This window comes from Neomonachus schauinslandi, chromosome 4 (genome assembly GCF_002201575.2).
Source record: "Neomonachus schauinslandi chromosome 4, ASM220157v2, whole genome shotgun sequence".
NCBI lineage: Eukaryota > Metazoa > Chordata > Mammalia > Carnivora > Phocidae > Neomonachus > Neomonachus schauinslandi.
Window position 1 is genome coordinate 42,998,324 of NC_058406.1, and position 19,037 is coordinate 43,017,360.

General features: G+C 40.7%; 1 protein-coding gene across 3 annotated transcripts in view; it reads left to right on the forward strand.

Annotated features, from left to right (window-relative positions):
* TTC4 (tetratricopeptide repeat domain 4) overlaps positions 1 to 19,037 on the forward strand; it is a 23,778-nt gene continuing 4,741 nt past the window's right edge. The window contains exons 1-8 of one of the 3 annotated variants that reach the window (XM_021684337.1): positions 1 to 196; positions 798 to 915; positions 1,698 to 1,859; positions 5,225 to 5,302; positions 6,778 to 6,902; positions 15,897 to 15,983; positions 17,802 to 18,019; positions 18,644 to 18,725. In XM_021684337.1, the coding sequence (XP_021540012.1) occupies positions 86 to 196; positions 798 to 915; positions 1,698 to 1,859; positions 5,225 to 5,302; positions 6,778 to 6,902; positions 15,897 to 15,983; positions 17,802 to 18,019; positions 18,644 to 18,725 (981 nt within the window). In that variant the 5' untranslated portion in view covers positions 1 to 85. The remainder of the gene's footprint in view (positions 197 to 797; positions 916 to 1,697; positions 1,860 to 5,224; positions 5,303 to 6,777; positions 6,903 to 15,896; positions 15,984 to 17,801; positions 18,020 to 18,643; positions 18,726 to 19,037) is intronic. The other 2 variants (XM_021684338.1, XM_044914527.1) reach the window with 2 other exon arrangements.

Here is a 19,037-nt window from a genome sequence, read left to right on the forward strand (position 1 = left end):
GACTGAGGGAAAGGCACCCGCGCTGCCGGAAGTGGGCGCGCGGTTCTCGCCACCCTGACCGTGGCGGGAGGGCTGAGGAGTCGCCATGGAGCTACCTGACCCGGACGCCGCCGGCGAAGATGCCATGGACTCGTTCCTAGAAAAGTTCCAGAGCCAGCCTTACCGTGGCGGCTTCCACGAGGACCAGTGGGAGGAGGTGGGCGGCCCGGGGCCCCGCACGTGTGTGGGGACGTCGTCCCGACGCCTGGGGCTGGCGGGCGGGCGCCTCCCGCACCCCCGGTCTCCCCGGCCCTGCCAGAGGAAAGGTGGTTTCCACCTGGGACTGTTAGAAAATGGGACTCGGGTTTTTGAGGGCAGTCTTCAGCTGCCAGTACGTTTAGGAGTCTAGGTTTTGGAGTCAGACAGACCTGAGACTCCACCATTTGCTGGCTCAGTTACTTAACTTCTCTGAGCCCGTGTCCTCATTTGTAAGATTTCCCTAACTAGAGCCACAGTCTCGTAGCATTGCGGCGAAAATGAAGGGATGTGGTGGGTGAAGTGCCGGGAACATAAGAGCGTTCCATTAATGGTGATTCCCACCGCCCTTGGAAGATTGTGAGCACCGAAAGAATCGTTAGAGATCCTTGCCCTGCGCTGTCATCTTACACTTGGGAAACTGAGGCCTGGATAGGGAGAGAGATAGCTAACCATGACTTGCAAATCATGGTGAGAGAGAAAACTTTGATACAGAGATGTGGAATTGGATCTACCCTGTGGAAAATCTTATTCCTATAGTTCATTCTTCTCTTCATCTCCAGGAATTTGAAAAGGTCCCCCTATTTATGAAGAAAGCGCCATCTGAAATTGATCCCAATGAGAATCCTGACTTGGCTTGCCTTCAGTCAATTATTTTTGATGAAGAGCGATCTCCAGAAGGTATCTTACATGAGTCTAATATTTGTTTTGTGTCTCCATTGAATTGAGGTAAAGAGCGAGTCAGAAAGTTTCTGATAACAAGAAGTAGTTAGCCTGGGCTAACTCATCACTATTTATTCCACATATACACCCCCCCCCCACCCACCCATACCTACTAAATGCTAGGCTTTGGGGATAGAGGGATGAGTAAGATTGCCCTCAGAGGTCTCATGCTCCATTTAAAAAAAAGATCTCATGCTCCAGTGGATAGCCAGATTGTCCCTTGTGGTATGTGATAAGTGCCAACATGTGGCTATGTACTAGGTGCGGCGGGAACACTGAAGTGGGGGAGGTAGGAATGGGCTCACAATGGATTGGAAATCTGAACTGATTCTTAACAATTTTGTAGGGTCTTACTAAGGTGAGGAGAGGGGAGTTTGCACTCCAGGGAATAAAATATAAGCAAAAACAGAAGTATAATTTCCCTCTATTTCTTCAGTAATTAAAAAAAAGTCCTTCAAGAGGTAGGATAAATATACTTTTTTTCTTTATGCATCTTTTTTTTTTTTTGGTAAGGATCCAATCTACCTTGTAAGATATTTGGAATTGATTGTAGCATTAAGTACACATGACTTTGCTTCTCCATGTTGATACCCAGTTTTACAGGATTAATTTTGGAGTTTCCTTTATTGGTTTCTTTTTATTTGGTTTATCATATGTAAAATTATAGTATGATTTAGAATCTATTTTTAATGAGACTTTAAAAAATAGGAAATAGTGATTATTTATTCTCTTCTTTGCAGAACAGGCCAAGACCTATAAGGATGAGGGCAATGATTACTTTAAAGAAAAAGACTATAAAAAAGCTGTGATTTCGTACACTGAAGGATTAAAGAAGAAATGCACAGACCCTGATTTGAATGCTGTCCTTTATACCAACCGGGCAGCAGCACAGTACTATCTAGGTAATTTATTCTATTATTTAGTGCTTTCTAAAGAATTAACTTATGGTAAAAGCCATTATGATGGCTAGTGCAGAGTTTGAGAGTGTCAGAGGAAGAGCTGCTTATCCCAGAAAGCTAGGCTAGTTTACTCTAATTGAACACTGATCTTCCAGGTAGACTGGCTGAAAAGGGAAACCAGATAGATTGTATAATTCTTACTCTCTGAACCAAATGAGTGACACACCTTAATACATGAATTGGTATGATCTGAGATTTTTTTTAGCCCAAATGCTTTTCTCTTAAAAAAAAATGTGGTTTTGGTTTTTGGCCTTTTATCCTCTTCTGAAGGATGCTAGAAGGATTCAAGCAAAGAGATGTTTGTGTGAGAGAAACTATCTTAAAGGGAGAATTTTTCAAAGAGTATTCTGTGGAACCTGAAGTGAAAAATATTCTTTGGAAAGTGCTGCTGCTTTGTTGGAGATTGCAGTGCACAGTATGTTAAAGATGCTGAGATGACCTGCAGCAAAGAACTTTACCCTTTGATTCTTAAGTTTTGTAAGCCCCCTTTTCAAGTAACACTAACTAACATGCAGGACTCTTCTGCACACGTGACTTTGGGAAACACTCATTATTAAGGAGACCTGGGGCCTCTGAGGGGCTGGTAGAGAATAAGCCTTGCAGTCTAGCTGGGATGAGTCTGCTGGGACTCATCACCATTTGAGCAGAGTTTCACCCCAACCATAGTCTGCTCCAACTGTTGTCTCCTTTTGCATGTTTCATTATAAAATTCTAAATAGTAAGAGTGGTATAGAACTTTAGAGATTATTTGGGCCAACCAACCCCTTCATTTTACATAGGCCCAGAGAGGGTCCCTCTGATAAGTGCAAGAACTTGGACTAGAAACCCATTCTTCTAACTTCTGGAGGAATACATTTTCTTCAGGAGATGAACTCGAGTTTTTGTTCTGTGCTAGGCAGTGGTGTCGCAGAGATGAGTAAGATCTGGCCTTTTCCAGAAGGAGTTGCGTTCATTTCTTTATTCAATCAGTAAATATATATGTTAAAATATATATATATATATATAAAGCGTTTACTGTGTGCTAGGCATTGCACTGTGAGCGACAGCTACATAGTTCCTTTCTTTGGGGAACTTAAAGACTGTAGGGCTAATCAGCCCAGAAGCGCCACCTTGCGAGAAGAAAACCGTGTGTGTGATGCCAGAGGAGCGGAGGCATAATCATCACAGCCATTCCTTACATGAGATGGCACCGGTACAGCTCACAGAGCACTTTCACATTTGTTATCCCTCTTGACCTCACAGCACCTATGTAAGGTAGGTGAGGTTAACAGCTTTATCCCTAGTCGGCAGAGTACACAACTGCAGTAAAGTACAGTAAATTTAGTAAAATGAACTGTGTAAGGGTGCACAGTGCTAGGATTAGTATGCAGAATCAGGTTTGATTCCAAGTGCACTAAATGGAAAAAACCTTGACCCACACTTCCAGAAGGTACCTGGTGCTGTCAGTTCCTTAGTCCTGGGTACTTTTAGGTTATGCAGTACAACTTGACAGCTTTGGGGCTTTCCCTCTGCTGGCTTAGAATTCAGTTTTCTTAGGCCTGATTAGTCATTTAACCATTGTCCCTTTGTTTTCGAGCTTTAAAATGTGTTCTGTGTTCTTACTCTTGTCTCTGTGGGTTTATGGCATTTTGGGGGGAAGGGGAAGAGTAGTGGAGGTTTAGTTAAATCCTTATGTTCAATCTACCACCCTTAACCAGAAGTCTTTGGATCTCTTTTATATACATTTTTTTCCATAGTTAATATCATGCTGTTCTTCCAGTTTTGTATTCAGTTCTTTTCACTTAATTTTATAACATAAACAATACCACCTGTCAAGATATTTTTGAATACTATTTTAATAGCTACATAAAGTTGCATCATTTGGACATACCAGTGTTTACACAGTTGGCTTTACTGTTCTGCTGTTATTGAGTATACAGCTGCTTTTAGGTTTTTTAAAATAATGCAGTAATGAACACAGTTAGTGATAAAGTTTTCCTACGAATTCTGATTATTCTTAAGGCTGAAGCCAGATTTGGCAAACTATGGCTCACAGGCCACATCTGGATTCCTGGCTTCCTGTGAACTAAAAATGCCTTTTATATTTTTAAAGGATTGTAAAACAAAGAAGAATGTGTAACAGACCATATGTGGCCTGTAAAGCCTAAAATATTTGCTATATGGCCCTTTACAGAAAAATTTAGCTGACCTCTGCTAGATTTTTAGAAGTGAAAATAATAAGTAAATACCAAACTGTTTTCACTAGATTTTTAGAAGTGAAAATAATAAGTAAATACCAAACTGTTAAGTAATATTTACAGTATAAACTAGAAAGTGAAAATCTACCTCATGCCCTTCTAGTTTGGATAACAGTGTGTTTGATTGCACACCTTTTTTTTTCTTTTTTTTAAAGGTTTTACTTATTTGAGAGAGTGAGTACAAGTTGGGGGGAGGGGCAGAGGGAGAGGGAGAAGCAGACTCCCCGCTCAGCAGGGAGCCGGATGTGGGCTCGATCCCAGGACCCTGAGCAGAAGGCAGATGCTTCACTGACTGAGCCACCCAGATGCCCCTACACACCTTTTTTTTTTTTACAAATATATATGTGTGTGTACATATGTCTGTATATTTAGATTGGTTTGTTTTACAAAAAATATTGATATTTTACACATTGACATTATACACATAGAACCACCAGTTAAAACACAGGCATCCTGTCACACCTTTTACGTGCACCTGTATCTTACCCTTTTTAATGGTTGCATAGTATTTAGTGGTGTGGATTTATCATAGTTCATTTAATCATTACTACATTGAGGATATTTAGGGTATCACCAGTGTTTCACAACTCACAGTTAAAACTGATGCTGCAGTTGACATGCTTTCACATTTATCCTTACATTATTTGTCCAGGTATTTTTAAGGATAAGTTGTTAGAAGAATATTGTTGGGTCAGAGTATACGCACAAGTGCATGCTAATTTGCTCTCTGATTTACCCTTAAGAGTGCCCTTTTCCCATGTCTTCACCCATCCTGGATATTACCTGTTTTTAATTTTTACCAGTTCCATGTTAATTTTAATTTCTTCAGTCAGTGGTGATGTTGAGCATCTTTTCATGGGCTTGCTAGCCATTTATAGTTGTTCTGTGGGCTTCTAGTGTTACAAATATTTCTAAGACTTGATGAGCACAACTATATTTTTTTCTAAAAACTGTTGCTCTGATTTGTATTTCTCTAAGACTATACAAGAATGTCTGTGTCTCTACACATGAAATTTTGCAAATATTCTGATCTCAGCCTTGTTTTCTCTTTTACTAAATGGTGCCTGTTAGGCAATTTTCGTTCTGCTCTCAATGATGTGACAGCTGCCAGAAAGCTAAAACCCTGCCACCTCAAAGCAATAGTAAGAGGTAAGTATTGTAGAACTACAGTATGGTTGTCCTTATGGAAAAGTTGGCACTCACTGCACCAAAAGTTGAGGCATTTTAAGCTTCGATATTAAGGTGCTAAGATACTAATGAAGTCACCTTATTTTTGCAATCTTGATATTAAGTTCCTGGTCCTTATCAATAGCAACATGCCATTTTTAAAAGAATTTCCCAGAGAATAATATAACTCTTTATATTTTAAGAATTTGTAGAGAAATTGAAACTCCTCATTTTAAATTAGCAATAAAATTAATTAAAATAAAGCAGTTCCAAAAGCCACATTCTAATTTTTTTTTCAAGTTAGCTAATTGAAAGGCGAGATCTTCAAATGCCATGTTAATTAAAAGATAAGTTATGGGACCTTTGCTGATAACTCTGATGCTGAGATGTTCCCAGATTATATTTTCTTTTGTGGTCTGACCTTTCTATGTAATAATAGTGCTTATATTACTTTTATACTTTACCTTTTCTTTGAGAAGCTCAGAGGTGCTTTGTAAACTTTAATTTATTCATCACATATTAATCTTCCTTATAGTCCCATGATCGACTGCTTTATCATAAGCCAAATGCTTTACCAAAGTTATGCATCTTTAGGTATGCATAGTTAGGGGTTTGTATAGGTAGATCCATGTCCCTCAGCTGTAGGGAACGAAGGTACTGTTCAAAGATTGGCAAGTAAAGTCAGTGTAGTCCTGTGGAATTGGGACAAGCTGGAGTCTATAAATCTTGAATTGTCAGTTTTACCTCAGCATGTGACCTTGGCAAGATACCCACTCTGAGTGTCAGTTTGCTCATCTCTGGAAGATGAGGTTGGATTCTGTTGACATCTAAGCCCTTACAGTTCTGATATTTGGAAATTCTGTGGAAAGTCTAAAGAGGCTAACTGGAGAAGAATAAACATGGTGAGAGGAGAGGCAGCTTAACCTGGAAGCCATTAGGAACAATTTTAGGAGAGACCTAATGTCTTTGGTCTTGCCACTGCTTTGATGAATGGCTGAGGTCAGTTCTGTTTTCTGTCTCTATTAAATATCTGAGATGGACTTTATTCTGATTTGCAGATGAGGAACCTGAAGCTTGGAGATGGTCAGTATTTTATCTAATGCCTAGTTGGTAAACAATAGCGCCAGATTTCCAGCCCAGATCTGTCTGACTCTAAACCCTGTGCTCTTTGCCATTAAGTTGTAGCCTTCCCTACTTTAAAAGCCCTTAATGTCAGGGAGGCTTACAGGAGTTTTAAGCTGAATGGGCCCTAGAGATCTTTCTGATCTAAGATACAAAAAATATTCTTCCTTGTCTGGGGAATGCAGTAGAAGGGGCTTTAATCATCTGTTGTCCCTTTAGAATGCTAGCTGGTAGCTGGTGGAGGTTGGGGATGGGGGTGGGGGGGTGGTTCCTGCTCAAGGAGAGCTCTTCCCATGCATATTGTCCACGTATTCTAAGGGTTCTGGGTTCTACAGGTGCCTTATGCCATCTGGAACTGAAAAACTTTGCTGAGGCTGTGAACTGGTGTGATGAAGGGTTGCAGATCGATGCCAGAGAGAAGAAGCTTCTGGAAATGAGGGCTAAAGCAGACATGCTGAAGGTTGGCAAAATCATTAGCCAGTTGGCATTTATTACTTAGCACTAATTAATTAGTATTTCCCAGATTGTGTCTTTTGGGTCATTGTCAACTTTTTCTTCTTTAAAAACAAAACCCAAAACTATTCCCTACCTTTGGAACTCTGGAGGACACAAACAAATAAAGACATAAATAAATAGTTATAATGTGACAGAGGCAAGCAAGAATATATAGTATATATAGTAGTAGTATCTGCTGATAGCAGACAAGGTTTGTCGAAAGAGGTGATGTCTGATCTCTTGAAGACTGAGCAAGAGTTTACTCCACTGGAGGGTGGGGGTGAGGAGTGCAGAACATTCCAGAAAGGAGAGAGCATAACCATCGGCAAGTCCTTGATATTTCTGAAACTCAGTCCCCTTTTTGAAAATAGTGTGCGTAATACATACCTCAAAGGTTTTTATGAGGATTAAATGAGAAAGTGTGTATGTTAGCACATTTCTTGACTTACAGTAAGGAGTTGATAAATTTGTGGCTATTGTGATTTGAATAAATAAGAAATGGCACTTGACTGCCATAATGTAGTCTGCACACTATGTAAATCTCTTGAAAGAGAGCAGAGGAAATGACGGAAACATTTAAACAGGGGCACCTGGGTGGCTCAGTCGGTTAAGTGTCCGACTCTTGATTTCAGCTTGGGTAGTAATCTCAGGGTCCTGGGATCGAGCCCTGCGTTGGGCTCCCCACTCAGCAGGGAGTCTGCTTGTCTCCTCCCTCTGCCCCTGTTCATGCGTGCACATGCCATGCTCTCTCTCAAATAAATCTTTAAAAAGAACATTTAAACAAATCCTTAAGTTTCTACAATATTGTGTAACTCCCAGCTTTAAGACATCTATAACTTGCTGATGAAATGCACGTAATAGCAACTGATAATAATAACAGAATACCATCACTACCAAAAATAATGTCCAGCATTTAGCATTTACTGTGTGTATCTTCCAGGTGCTATTTAAAAATTTTTACTTTTATGAATTCATTTAAACCACACAACAACCCTAGAAAGTAGGAACTATTCTAATTCACCTCTCAGTAGTGAGGTGGACTAAAGCACAGAGAGATCAGGAAGCTGCCTGAGTCACATAGCTGTGGTGAAGATGGGTGTCAGAATCAGGCAGTCTGGCTCTAGAATCCTATGCAGTACTGCCTTACGTGTCTGTTCAGTACAAAGCCAGAACTAGACTTCAGTCTGATTCTTGGTCTAAGTCTGTCTTCATTACTTACACTACGGAAGGGGAATTTTCAGTGCTATGGGAGCCTGTAGCTCCCATGCAAAGGGGTAGGTTTTAGAGGTCATTCTGGTTATATAAAATGGTAGAAAAAGTAGATAATCTGGTGATTCACAAGGCTCGGTAACAGAATTCTGAGCCTAGGTGACTGGGTATGGGCCAGAATTTCTAAAAGTGGTGTATATAGGAGAGAATGTCTAAAGGGCTACTGCGGAAGGACATAGCCAAGTTAATCCACGGAAAAACCCTTAGTGGACCTAAATGAAAGCTTTCAGATCCTGTAGCACAGGCGCAGTTTTTTGTTGTTGTTGTTTTGTTTGTTTGTTTTTGCAGATATGTTTTTAAAAATTTAAATTCAGTTAATTAACATATAATGTATTATTGGTTTCAGAGGTAGACGTCAGTGATTCATCAGTATTATAGGATACCCAGTGCTCATTACATACATCACATACCCTCCTTAATGTCCATCATCCAGTTACCCCATCCTACTACCCTTCTACCCTCCAGCAACCCTCAGTTTGTTTACTATGATGAAGAGTCTCTTACGGTTTGTCTCCCTCTCTAATTTTGTCTTTATTTTTTCCTCTCTTCCCTTATGATCCTCTGTTTTGTTTCTTAAATTCCACATATGAGTGAAATCATATGATAATTGTCTTTCTCTGATTGACTTATTTCACTTAGCATAATACCCGCTAGTTCCATCCACGTTGTTGCAAATAGCAAGATTTCATTTTTTTTGATGGTTGAGTAGTATTCCATTGTGTATATGCCACATCTTTTTTTTTTTAAGATTTATTTATTTATTTGTCAGAGAGTGAGCAAATGAGCGAGTGTGCATGCGTGCGCAAGAGCACAAGCGGGGGAGCGGCAGGCAGAGGGAGAAATAGGCTCTCCGCCCGATGCAGGACCCAATCCCAGGACCCTGGGATCATGACCTGAGCTGAAAGCAGACGCTTAACTGACTGAGCCACCCAGGCGTCCCCATATACCACATCGTCTTTGTCCATTCATCTGTCGTTGGGTGTCTGGGCTCTTTCCACAGTTTGGCTATTGTGGACATTGCTGCTATAAACACTAGGGTGCATGTGCCCCTTCGGATCATTACATTGGTATCTTTGTGGTAAACACCTAGGAGTGCAGTTGCTGGGTCGTAGAGTAGCTCTATTTTCAACTTTTTGAGGAACCTCCATACTGTTTTCCAGAATGGCTGCACCAGCTTGCATTACCACCAACAGTGTAGGAGGGTTCCCCTTTCTCTGCATCCTTGCCAACATCTGTCGTTTCCTGACTTGTTAATTTTAGCCATTCTGACTGGTGTGAGGTGGTATCTCATTGTGGTTTTGATTTATATTTCCCTGATACAGATGCACAGTTAAAGATTTCAGGACCCCGGGCGCCTGGGTGGCTCAGTTGGTTAAGCGACTGCCTTCGGCTCAGGTCATGATCCTGGAGTCCCAGGATCGAGTCCCGCATCGGGCTCCCTGCTCGGCAGGGAGTCTGCTTCTCCCTCTGCCCCTCCCCCCTCTCATGTGCTCTCTCTCATTCTCTCTCTCTGAAATAAATAAATAAAATCTTTAAAAAAAATAAAAAAAAAAAGATTTCAGGGCCCCAAAGCCTGACACTGGGTATGGGTGACATTGCTTGCTGAGTGTCAGTTTATTCTATATCTGAGTATAAATCGACTCTGGATTCCTACGTGCTTGGCTTATGTAAACAATGTATCTTATATGCCTATATTAAAATCAGAACAGCCATCAAGGCAATGAATATTACCAGAAATAAAGCATGGCTTTGTTAAATGATAAAAGGGTCAGCTAATTAAGAAGATTTAACAATTCTAAATATGCACGTATCTAATAACAGAACCTCAAAATATAAGAAGCAAAAAAATTGAGGGAGACAAACCTACAAATAGGTGTAGATGTCAACATCCCTGTCTCTCAGTAAGAGAGATAGAACAAGTAGATAAATCAGTAAAGAGAAGTGATACCAGCAAAAATGGCCAAATAAAGACCTAAAATTCTTTACTTCATAAAGTCTATGGAAAACTGGCAAAAATGGTCAGAGTCACTAACTTTTTTCAGAGCTCTGAAATGAGCCAAAGGCTTGCAGCAATCTGGGGAGTGTTTATTTAAGAAAAATGGCTGCACCTGCATAAGCACAGCAAGCTTTGTGACATTTTAACTTTCCCTACTCCCATCTCCTCCCTCCCTGGTACCACAGTAGCCTTGAAAGAATCATGGTGAAAATGAGCAGCCCAGCGCCACCAGAAGAGGCAGATTGGATTAGAGCTCGTTCAAAGCCCCATTCCCAGGGAATTGCCATTATTGGACCATCTGGGTGGTCTCCTAGAAGACCCCACTCATAAGGCGGATTTTCTTTGACTCATCTTGGAGCTATCCCAGTATGAAAAGCTTTTGGCGGGGGGCTGGGAAGGAGGGATGTGTAAAACAATTAGAAGCAGTTATTTAAGATTGCAGCTGCCTGAGATAGTGAACAACAGGGCAAACAGTAGGCTTAGAAGAATATTTAAAAGGAAAAGCTGGGGAATGAGATTCTTCAGGGGCTTTGAAAAGCTCCAACATATTCCAGGAGGTCTGCAAGGTCACCTGTGTGTCCAGGGCTATGCATGTGCTCAGGAAGGATCTAAGAAGGCCTAAGCTCTGACCTCTGGCTGACTTGCAGTCTCTGTAAAAGTAGTAAGTGAAGGCTAAGGCTGAATTGTAAACTGTTTGGGTGAGTGTTGAAGGTGTGTCACAATATGCACGAGAGAGCCCCTCAGCTAAGAGTGGGACACTTTTTGGCTTCAGGCATTCAGGGAAATCTGTCCAATCATTAAGGACTTTAGTGGTCACATAAAACCAAATACAGGCTTTACAGAATTAGTTCAGGAAAGTACCTAAACAGTAACAACAGCAGTATCAAACACTGGAGAGGAAAGAGAGAGAATCCAATTTCCAGAGTTGCCACATTGTATTATTTTAAATGTCTGGTTTTCAATACAAAATTACAAGACATGCAAAGAAATAAGAAAATATGGCCCATATACAGGAAAAAAAATCAATAGAAAATGTCCCGGAGGAAGCCCAGGCATGAGACTTAAAAAGCAAAGACTTTAAACCACACTTTGAAATATGTTCTAGGAAGAAAGCAATGTCTTAAGAACTAAAAAAAAATATGAGAACAATGTCTTACCAAATAGAGACTATCAATAAATTGTGAAAAAGAATCAAATAGAAATTCTGTAGTTGAAAAGTGTAATAATTGAAAAGTTCATGTAAGGGCTCAAGAACAGAACTGTGAAGATAGATCCATTGTGATTACCCAGTGTGAGGAACAGAAAGAAGAATAAAGAAACATTAAGAGAGGGGTGTCTGGGTGGCTCAGTCAGTTGGGCATCTTTCAGCTCAGGTTAAGATCTCAGGGTCATGGGATTGAGCCCCACATCAGGCTCTGCACTCAGAGGGGAGTCTGCTTGATATTCTCTTCCTCTCTCTCTCTCTACCCCTCCCCCCACACCCATGTTCTCTTCTTCTCTCTCTCTCTTTAAAATAAAATAAATCTTTTTAAAAAAGAAAAGAAACATGAAGAGAGACTGAGGAACCTGTGGGATGCCATCAAGTATATCATCATAGACATGGGAGTCCCAGGAGAGGAGAAAGAAAAAGGGACAAAAGAATATATGAAGATTTAATAGCTGAAAACGTCCCAGATTTGATTTTAAAAAAAGTAATCTACCCTTCCAAGAAACTTAAACTCCACGTAGGATATACTTGAAGAAATCTACACCCAGACACATCATAATCAAACTGTTGAAAGTCAAACAGAATGTTAAAAGCATCAAGAGAGAAGAGACTCTTCACATACAAGAGATCCTCAATGAAAGTAACAACTGAGGGATGCCTGGGTGGTTCGGTTGGTTGAGCATCCAAATTTTGACTTTGGCTCAGGACATGAACTTACGGTTGTGAGATCAAGCCCTGCGTAGGGCTCTGTGTTGGGCGTGGAGCCTGCTTAAGATTCTCTCTGGCCCTCTCCCTCTGCCCCCTCCCCTAAAAGTAACAGCTGATTTCTCATCAGAAGCCATGGGAGCCAAAGGGCCATGGGTTGACATTCAGAGTGCTGAAAGAAAGATTATCAGCTAAGAATTCTATATACCGCAAACCTATCCTTCAAAAATGGAGAAGAAAAGGAAAACTCTTTAGGTGCAAATGATATGATCTTGTATATAGAAAATCCTAAGGAATTCACTAAAAAAAACTATTAGAACTAATAGATTAGTAAGCTGGTATGATACATTAATATACAAAACCCAATTGTATTCTATAGACTTTTGGTAAATATTCCAAATATGAAAACAATTCCATTTACAATAGCATCAAAAAGAATAACAGGAATAAATTTAACAGAAGTAGCATAAAACTTATAATCTGAAATACAAACACTGTTGAAAGAAATTAAATCTAAAAAAATGGAAGACCTCCATGGATCAGATCTTAATATTGTTAAGATGAGAATGCTCCCCAAATTGGTGTATAGATTCAGCTCAGTCTGCACCAAATTTCCAATTGGCTGCTCTGCAGAATATTGACCAACTGATTCTAATATTCATACATGAATTTAAGGGACTCAGAATAGCCAAAACAATCCTAAAAAAAAAAAAAAAATTAGAGGACTCACACTTCCCAATTTCAAATCTTACTACAAAGCTATAGTAATCAAGACATTGTGGTACTGGCAGAAGGGGATAGACTTACAGATCAGTGTAATAGAATTGAGAGCTCAGAAATAAACCCTCATATTTATAGACAGTTGATTTTCAACAAGGGTACCATTCAGTGGGGAAGGAATAGTCTTTTCCATATCTGCATGAAAAGCATGAATTTGGACCCCTACCTCATACTATATACAAAATGGATCGAAGAACAAAGTATAAAACTCTTCAAAGAAAATGTTGGCATTAATTTTCATGACCTTGGATTAGGCATGGTTTCTTAGATATGACACAAAAAGCACAAGAAACAAAAAAGATAAACTGGACTTCATCAAAAGTAAAAACTTGTGCATCAAAGGCTGCCATTGAGAAAGTGAAAAGACAACCCACAGGGTGGGAGAGTATTTATAAATCATATATCTGTTAAGGGACCTTTATCTAGAATATATAAAGAACTCTTAACATCTCAATAATTAAAAGACAGCGCCATTTTTTAGATGGGCAAAGGACGTGAACAGACGTTTCTCCAAAGAGGATACATAAATGGCCAAAAAGCACATGAAAGATGCTTAACATTCTTAGTCATTAGGGAAATGTAAATCAAAACCGCAGTGAGATATTATTTCACGCTAGGATGGTTATAATTTTTTTTTAAAGGAAAATAACAAATGTTGAGAAGGATGTGGAGAAACGGAAACCTTCACATGTTGCTGGTGAGAATGTAAAATGACAGCCACTATAGAGAACAGTTTGACAGGGACGCCTGGGTGGCTCGGTCAGTTACGCGTCTGCCTTCTGCTCAGGACATGATCCCAGGGGCCTGGAATTGCGCCCCACATGAGGCTCCTTGCTCCACAGGGAGTCTGCTTGTCCCTCTGCCCCTCCCCCTGCTCGTGCTCCCTCTCGCTCGCTCTCAATAAATAAATAAAATCCTTAAAAAAAAAAACATTTTGACAGTTCCTCAAAAAATTAACTACAAAATTAACATAAGAACCAGCACTTCCACTCCTAAGTATATACCCAAAGAAACTGAAACAGTATTAAAATAAATACTTGTACAGGAGTGTTCATAGCAACACGGTTCATAATGGCCAAAAAGTAGAAACAATCTCAATGTCCATCAACTGATGATAAATAAAATGTGGTATGTTCATACAATGGAATATTATTCAGCCATAAAGGAGAATGAAGTATGATATACACTGCAATGTAGGTGAACCTCAAAAACACTATGTTAAGTGAAAGAAGCCAGATTTATAAAAGATCACATATTGTATGACTCTCTATATATCAAACATCCAAAATAGGCAAATCTATAGAGACAGAAAGCAGATTAGTGGTTGCCAGGGGTTGGGGACAGCGGGAAGTGCAGAGGTGTTTACCTAAGAGAAATGAAAACATGCTCATAAAAAGACTTGTATAATAGTCACAGCCTGTTTTATTCGTAGTAATCCAGAAACAGCTCTTGTGTCCAACAAGAGGTAAGAGATAAGTAAAGTGTGATACTCATACGATGGGATATTGCTTGGTATAAAAAGAAACCTATCAGTGATGGGATAGGAGGGAGACTGACTGCAAAGGGGCATGAGGGAACTTTATAGGGGATAGAAATGCCCATCTTGATTGAAGTGTTGGGTACTTAAGGTATACCCTTGTCTAAACTCATAGAACTATACACTTAAAATCTGTACATTATACCTCAACAAAGTTGATTTTTTTTTTTTTTTTTTTTTAAAGGGCAGCAGACTCCACAGCTCAGGGCTCCTCTGACCTGGCGGTCATTCTACTTTATGTGGCTGCCAAGACCCCAAACTTTATATGAGACTTCATAATCCACATCACTCACATGTATAGTGTGAATCAGAGTAAAAACAATAGGGGACAGAGTCTGTGTCGTCCTTAATCATTCTCTAACGTGGACCAGACACTGTGGTTTGATGTAGCTCAACTGTAAAGGCAAAATTGGACATAGATTTTAGTGGTGTCCGTGGGGTGGAGTACTCTGGATAGTGTAATCAAACAGCAGAAAGGAGTTTTGCAGCTCTTTTGGCAGACTGGATTGGAGAAAGAATGGACAAGAGTTATCAGCCATTGTCCTCCTGAACGGGTAGACTTTGTTCACGAGAAATAAAAGATCTGTGTTAGCCTTTGTGGGGAGGATAAGGGATGGTTGGTACTATATTTTAGATCAGAGGTCAGCAAACTGACCCCCAGGCCAAATCTAGCCTGTGGCCTGTTTTTATACATTCTGTGAATTAAAGATGTTTTTCACATTTTTAAAGAGTTATAAACAACAAAAGTAGATAATTTGTGACAGCATACATGGTCTGCAAAACCTAAAATATTAACCTCTGGCCCTTTACAGAAAAAGTTTGCTGACCTCTATTAATCTACGATTCTGAGGGTAAGAGCAGAATCAACTGGTTTGGGGCAGATTTGCAAGAAAAGGAAATCTAAATTATATTTCTGCCAGATTAAGTAGACTGATGATGTTTTTCTATCATGGATTATAATTGGGCAAAGGGCAGAGCCTCTGATAAGTTCTTGCCCTGGGTTTTTCCAGTGTTTCCTATACTCCAGCCAGCCCAGAGAAGTTAAAATACCTCATAGATCCTGATGTCAGTCCCTCTACCTAGAATGCCCTTTCTCCTTCATCTGGTAGAATGTTCCATGTCCATCTAAACCCACCTCAGTGGGGCACAATCCATCACTCCTGTATTTTATAGCACTGGCTTCACATTGGCAGGGTAACACATAACGGACATTTCATTGTTTGTCCCCCTTAGTAGACTGTGAGCTCCGTGGGTATGGGAACTATACATTTTTAAATTTCTGCTGCCACCAGTCCTGGCACCAGACGTGCACTCTTAAAATATTAATTGAACTGAATCAGGCCGCTGGTATTGCTCGACACAGGAACCTGGGTTGGACAGATACTGGAGATAGTAAGCAGCAGGCTGGGGTGACAGAAGAGGAAACAAGCCCCCTAGAGCTGATGGGTCTGAATTTCATTTTTAGAGAACTGAGCAGAGGGATATCAGGAAAGCAAAGTTGAAAGAAAAGAAGGAGCAGAATCAGAACGAGGCTTTACTCCAGGCCATCAAGGTGAGTTCTCAGACCTCAGGCCCATATGGTCTTGCTAATCCTCAAGCTTGTTGGGAAACTGTCTTGGGATGCTTTACCTGAATGAATTTGTTCATTTTCTCTTTGCTTTGGTGAAGCATTGTGCTAAAGGGGCTCTGGAGTCCAGACCCCCTGAGTTCAGTCAGCTTTCCTGCTTGTGTACATATGTTGATCTCAGGTAAGCTACACTGGATAGTTGCTGTGGGTTGAGCATTATTTAATCTTCACAGTGGCCTTCAGAGATAGATCTTCTAGCTACTGATTTGCTAGATGGTGATGTGGTCTCAGGGAGGTGAAGAAACCTCACACAGCTAATGTGTATCAGAGCCAGGTCCTTGCTCTTAGCCACTGCATCCTGAAAAAATCTGAATTTTTAGGATGTTGCTCCTTTAACAACAACAAAAATTCGACCCTGTCCTTTCTTCCCTGCATTTTAAATGGATGTAGCCTGAGCCAATTCTTATTTTTTTACCTGGATACTGAATACCCAGCAAGTCACCTGTGGAGCTTTGGCTTGCTTGGTCTCCACAAGGGAAATGACACCTGCCATGAGATTGTGGAGTAGGTTCTTCGTTTCATTCTTTGTTGAGTTAAATTATGCACCATTTAAGTTACTTGTTGACTTTGAGAACTTCACACTACTAAGATGCACTCCACTAGTCCCTCCCCATAACAAGCAATCTGTTAACAGGAGTGGGACGGAATACTCCAGATTCTCTTGCTAATCCTCATTCACAGTGAGAGATTTAGTCACATTCTAAAATGTAGAATATTGGAATGCCCATTCGCATACAGATCTGATTTTGGCGCTCTCCTTTAGTTTGACCCTGCATCTCAAGCTTCATTGTACATAAGAATTACTCTAATAGTCGTATACACAGAACCATATTTTACCGATGGTTTAAAGCAGGAGCCAGTGGATCTGTAGCCAGTGGATCACAGCCCTGCCTATTTGTTTATGTTACTTACGGCTATTTTCACACTATGGTGGCAGAGTCAAGTAGTTAATTTCAGCAGAGACCATTTGGCTCACAAAGCCTAAAATATTTCTATCTGACCCTTTAAGGAAAAGTTTGCCAACCCCTGATTTAGCATTGTCAAATCAAAAGTAATTTTGATTGCATGTAACTTTCCCCTCGTGTGCTAGCCTCCACACACATACATAAAGAGACAACTCTTCTGTTCAGACCTTTGATTTATCTTTATTTCCATGAGACAGTCAAGATTAGGTCAATGTGCATTATTTTTAGTATTCCATGTCCTAGCTAAACCAACACACTTGCCATTTTTGTATATGCTACACTCTTGATCTTATCTGTGCCTTTGCATATTCTGTTCCTTGGTGGTGAATGCCTTTCCATCCTCCCCCGACCCTTCCAACTTCTCTGCCTTTCATAGTCATTGCTCAGGGCCCAGTATTCCCCAGTCATCTCCAGTCCCCAGGCTGAATTAATTATCGATGGTCTGCATTTCTGCAACTCCACTTCTTACCTTATGTTGTACTTATTTCCATAGTTGTTTGCCCACTAGACCATGAGCGGGGTCTTGAGGGCAGGAACCATGTCTAGCTTTTTTCTGTGATACAGGGTCCAGCATGTGTTAGAATCCTGGTGAAGGTGAGTTATCCAGAATCCTGGTGAAGGTGAGTTATCCCTGCTGTGCTAGGCCTCAGGGGTAATGAAGATGAATTGTGTAGAGCTGGCCTCAGGGAGCTCACAGTATGGTGGTTTCCCTGCTGTTGAAATGGGCTTGCATCCTTCCACACAATAAGGTTTGTATGTATTTCTGTTTTTAATCCAGGCTAGGAACATCAGGCTAGTCTCTGAAGCTGCTGGTCGGGATGAAGATTCAGACTCAGAAGGTCTAGGTGAACTTTTCCTGGATGGGCTCAGCTCGGAGAACCCCTATGGAGCCAGGCTGAAGGTAGACGAGCAGGGCAGGTTGAGCTGGCCCGTGCTCTTTCTGTACCCGGAGCACGCCCAGTCGGACTTCATCGCTACTTTTCACGAGGACTCCAGGTACTTACTTGCCCAAGAGCCCTCTGTTCTTGCTGGCATGCTCTTTCCTTACTGTCTCAGCAGAGGAACAAGTGGATTTTTGGTTGAGGAGGGAAGAGAATAGAGGATTAACAGTCTGGTTTGGCATAACCTTTCTATCCTGCAGCTGATTTCTCCTTTTACTAACTATAACTAGCTTTGCAATGACAGACACAAGTCTCACCATCATCCTGACTGGGCTAGTAAGTAGAGCACCACAGTATTGTTTGTCAAGCACTGACACATATCTCTGGTGAGATACGAAGTCGTTCTAGGTAGTATATGCATAGTAACTGAAGGGTGTATTAGAAAAAATATAACTAGCAATTTTAACATGTGATTTCATAGGGTTAATGCTTAGAATGTGGCTAAATGTAAGGAATGTTAAGCCTGAGTCAGTTTAAAGAAAATTACTATGTCATAACAGGACAAGTAATACACATTCATTTTGGCTTAAGTCAGATGGTTTTGGCTCAAAATGGCTTAGGCCTGCATTTCATGTTTTGTACATTTTTGATAGCTCTCTGAATGGGTGTCCAGGGACTGTGATGTAGGAAAATAGATCATGAGTTATTGATACCTAGAAAGTACATGTTATATCCTTAGGTTTATTGATCATCTAATGGTGATGTTTGGTGAAACACCCTCTTGGGACTTAGAGCGGAAATACTGCCCTGATAATTTAGAGGTAAGAGATGTTTTACCTTGTTCCTGGATGGGATATTTTTTGCAGGGGGGTGAGGGGAGCAAGTTTTTACTGCCTTAAAAAAAAAAATTGTGGGCACCTGGGTGGCTCCGATAGTTAAGCGTCTGTCTCCAGCTCAGGTCATGATCCCAGGGTCCTGGGATTGAGTCCTGCATCGGGCTCCCTGCTTCTTGGGAGCCTGCTTCTCCCTCTGCCTCTCTCTCTCATGAATAAATAAATAAAATCTTGAGAAAAAAAAAAATTGTGTCGGGGCATCTGGGTGGCTTAGTGGGTTAAGTGTCTGCCTTTGGCTCA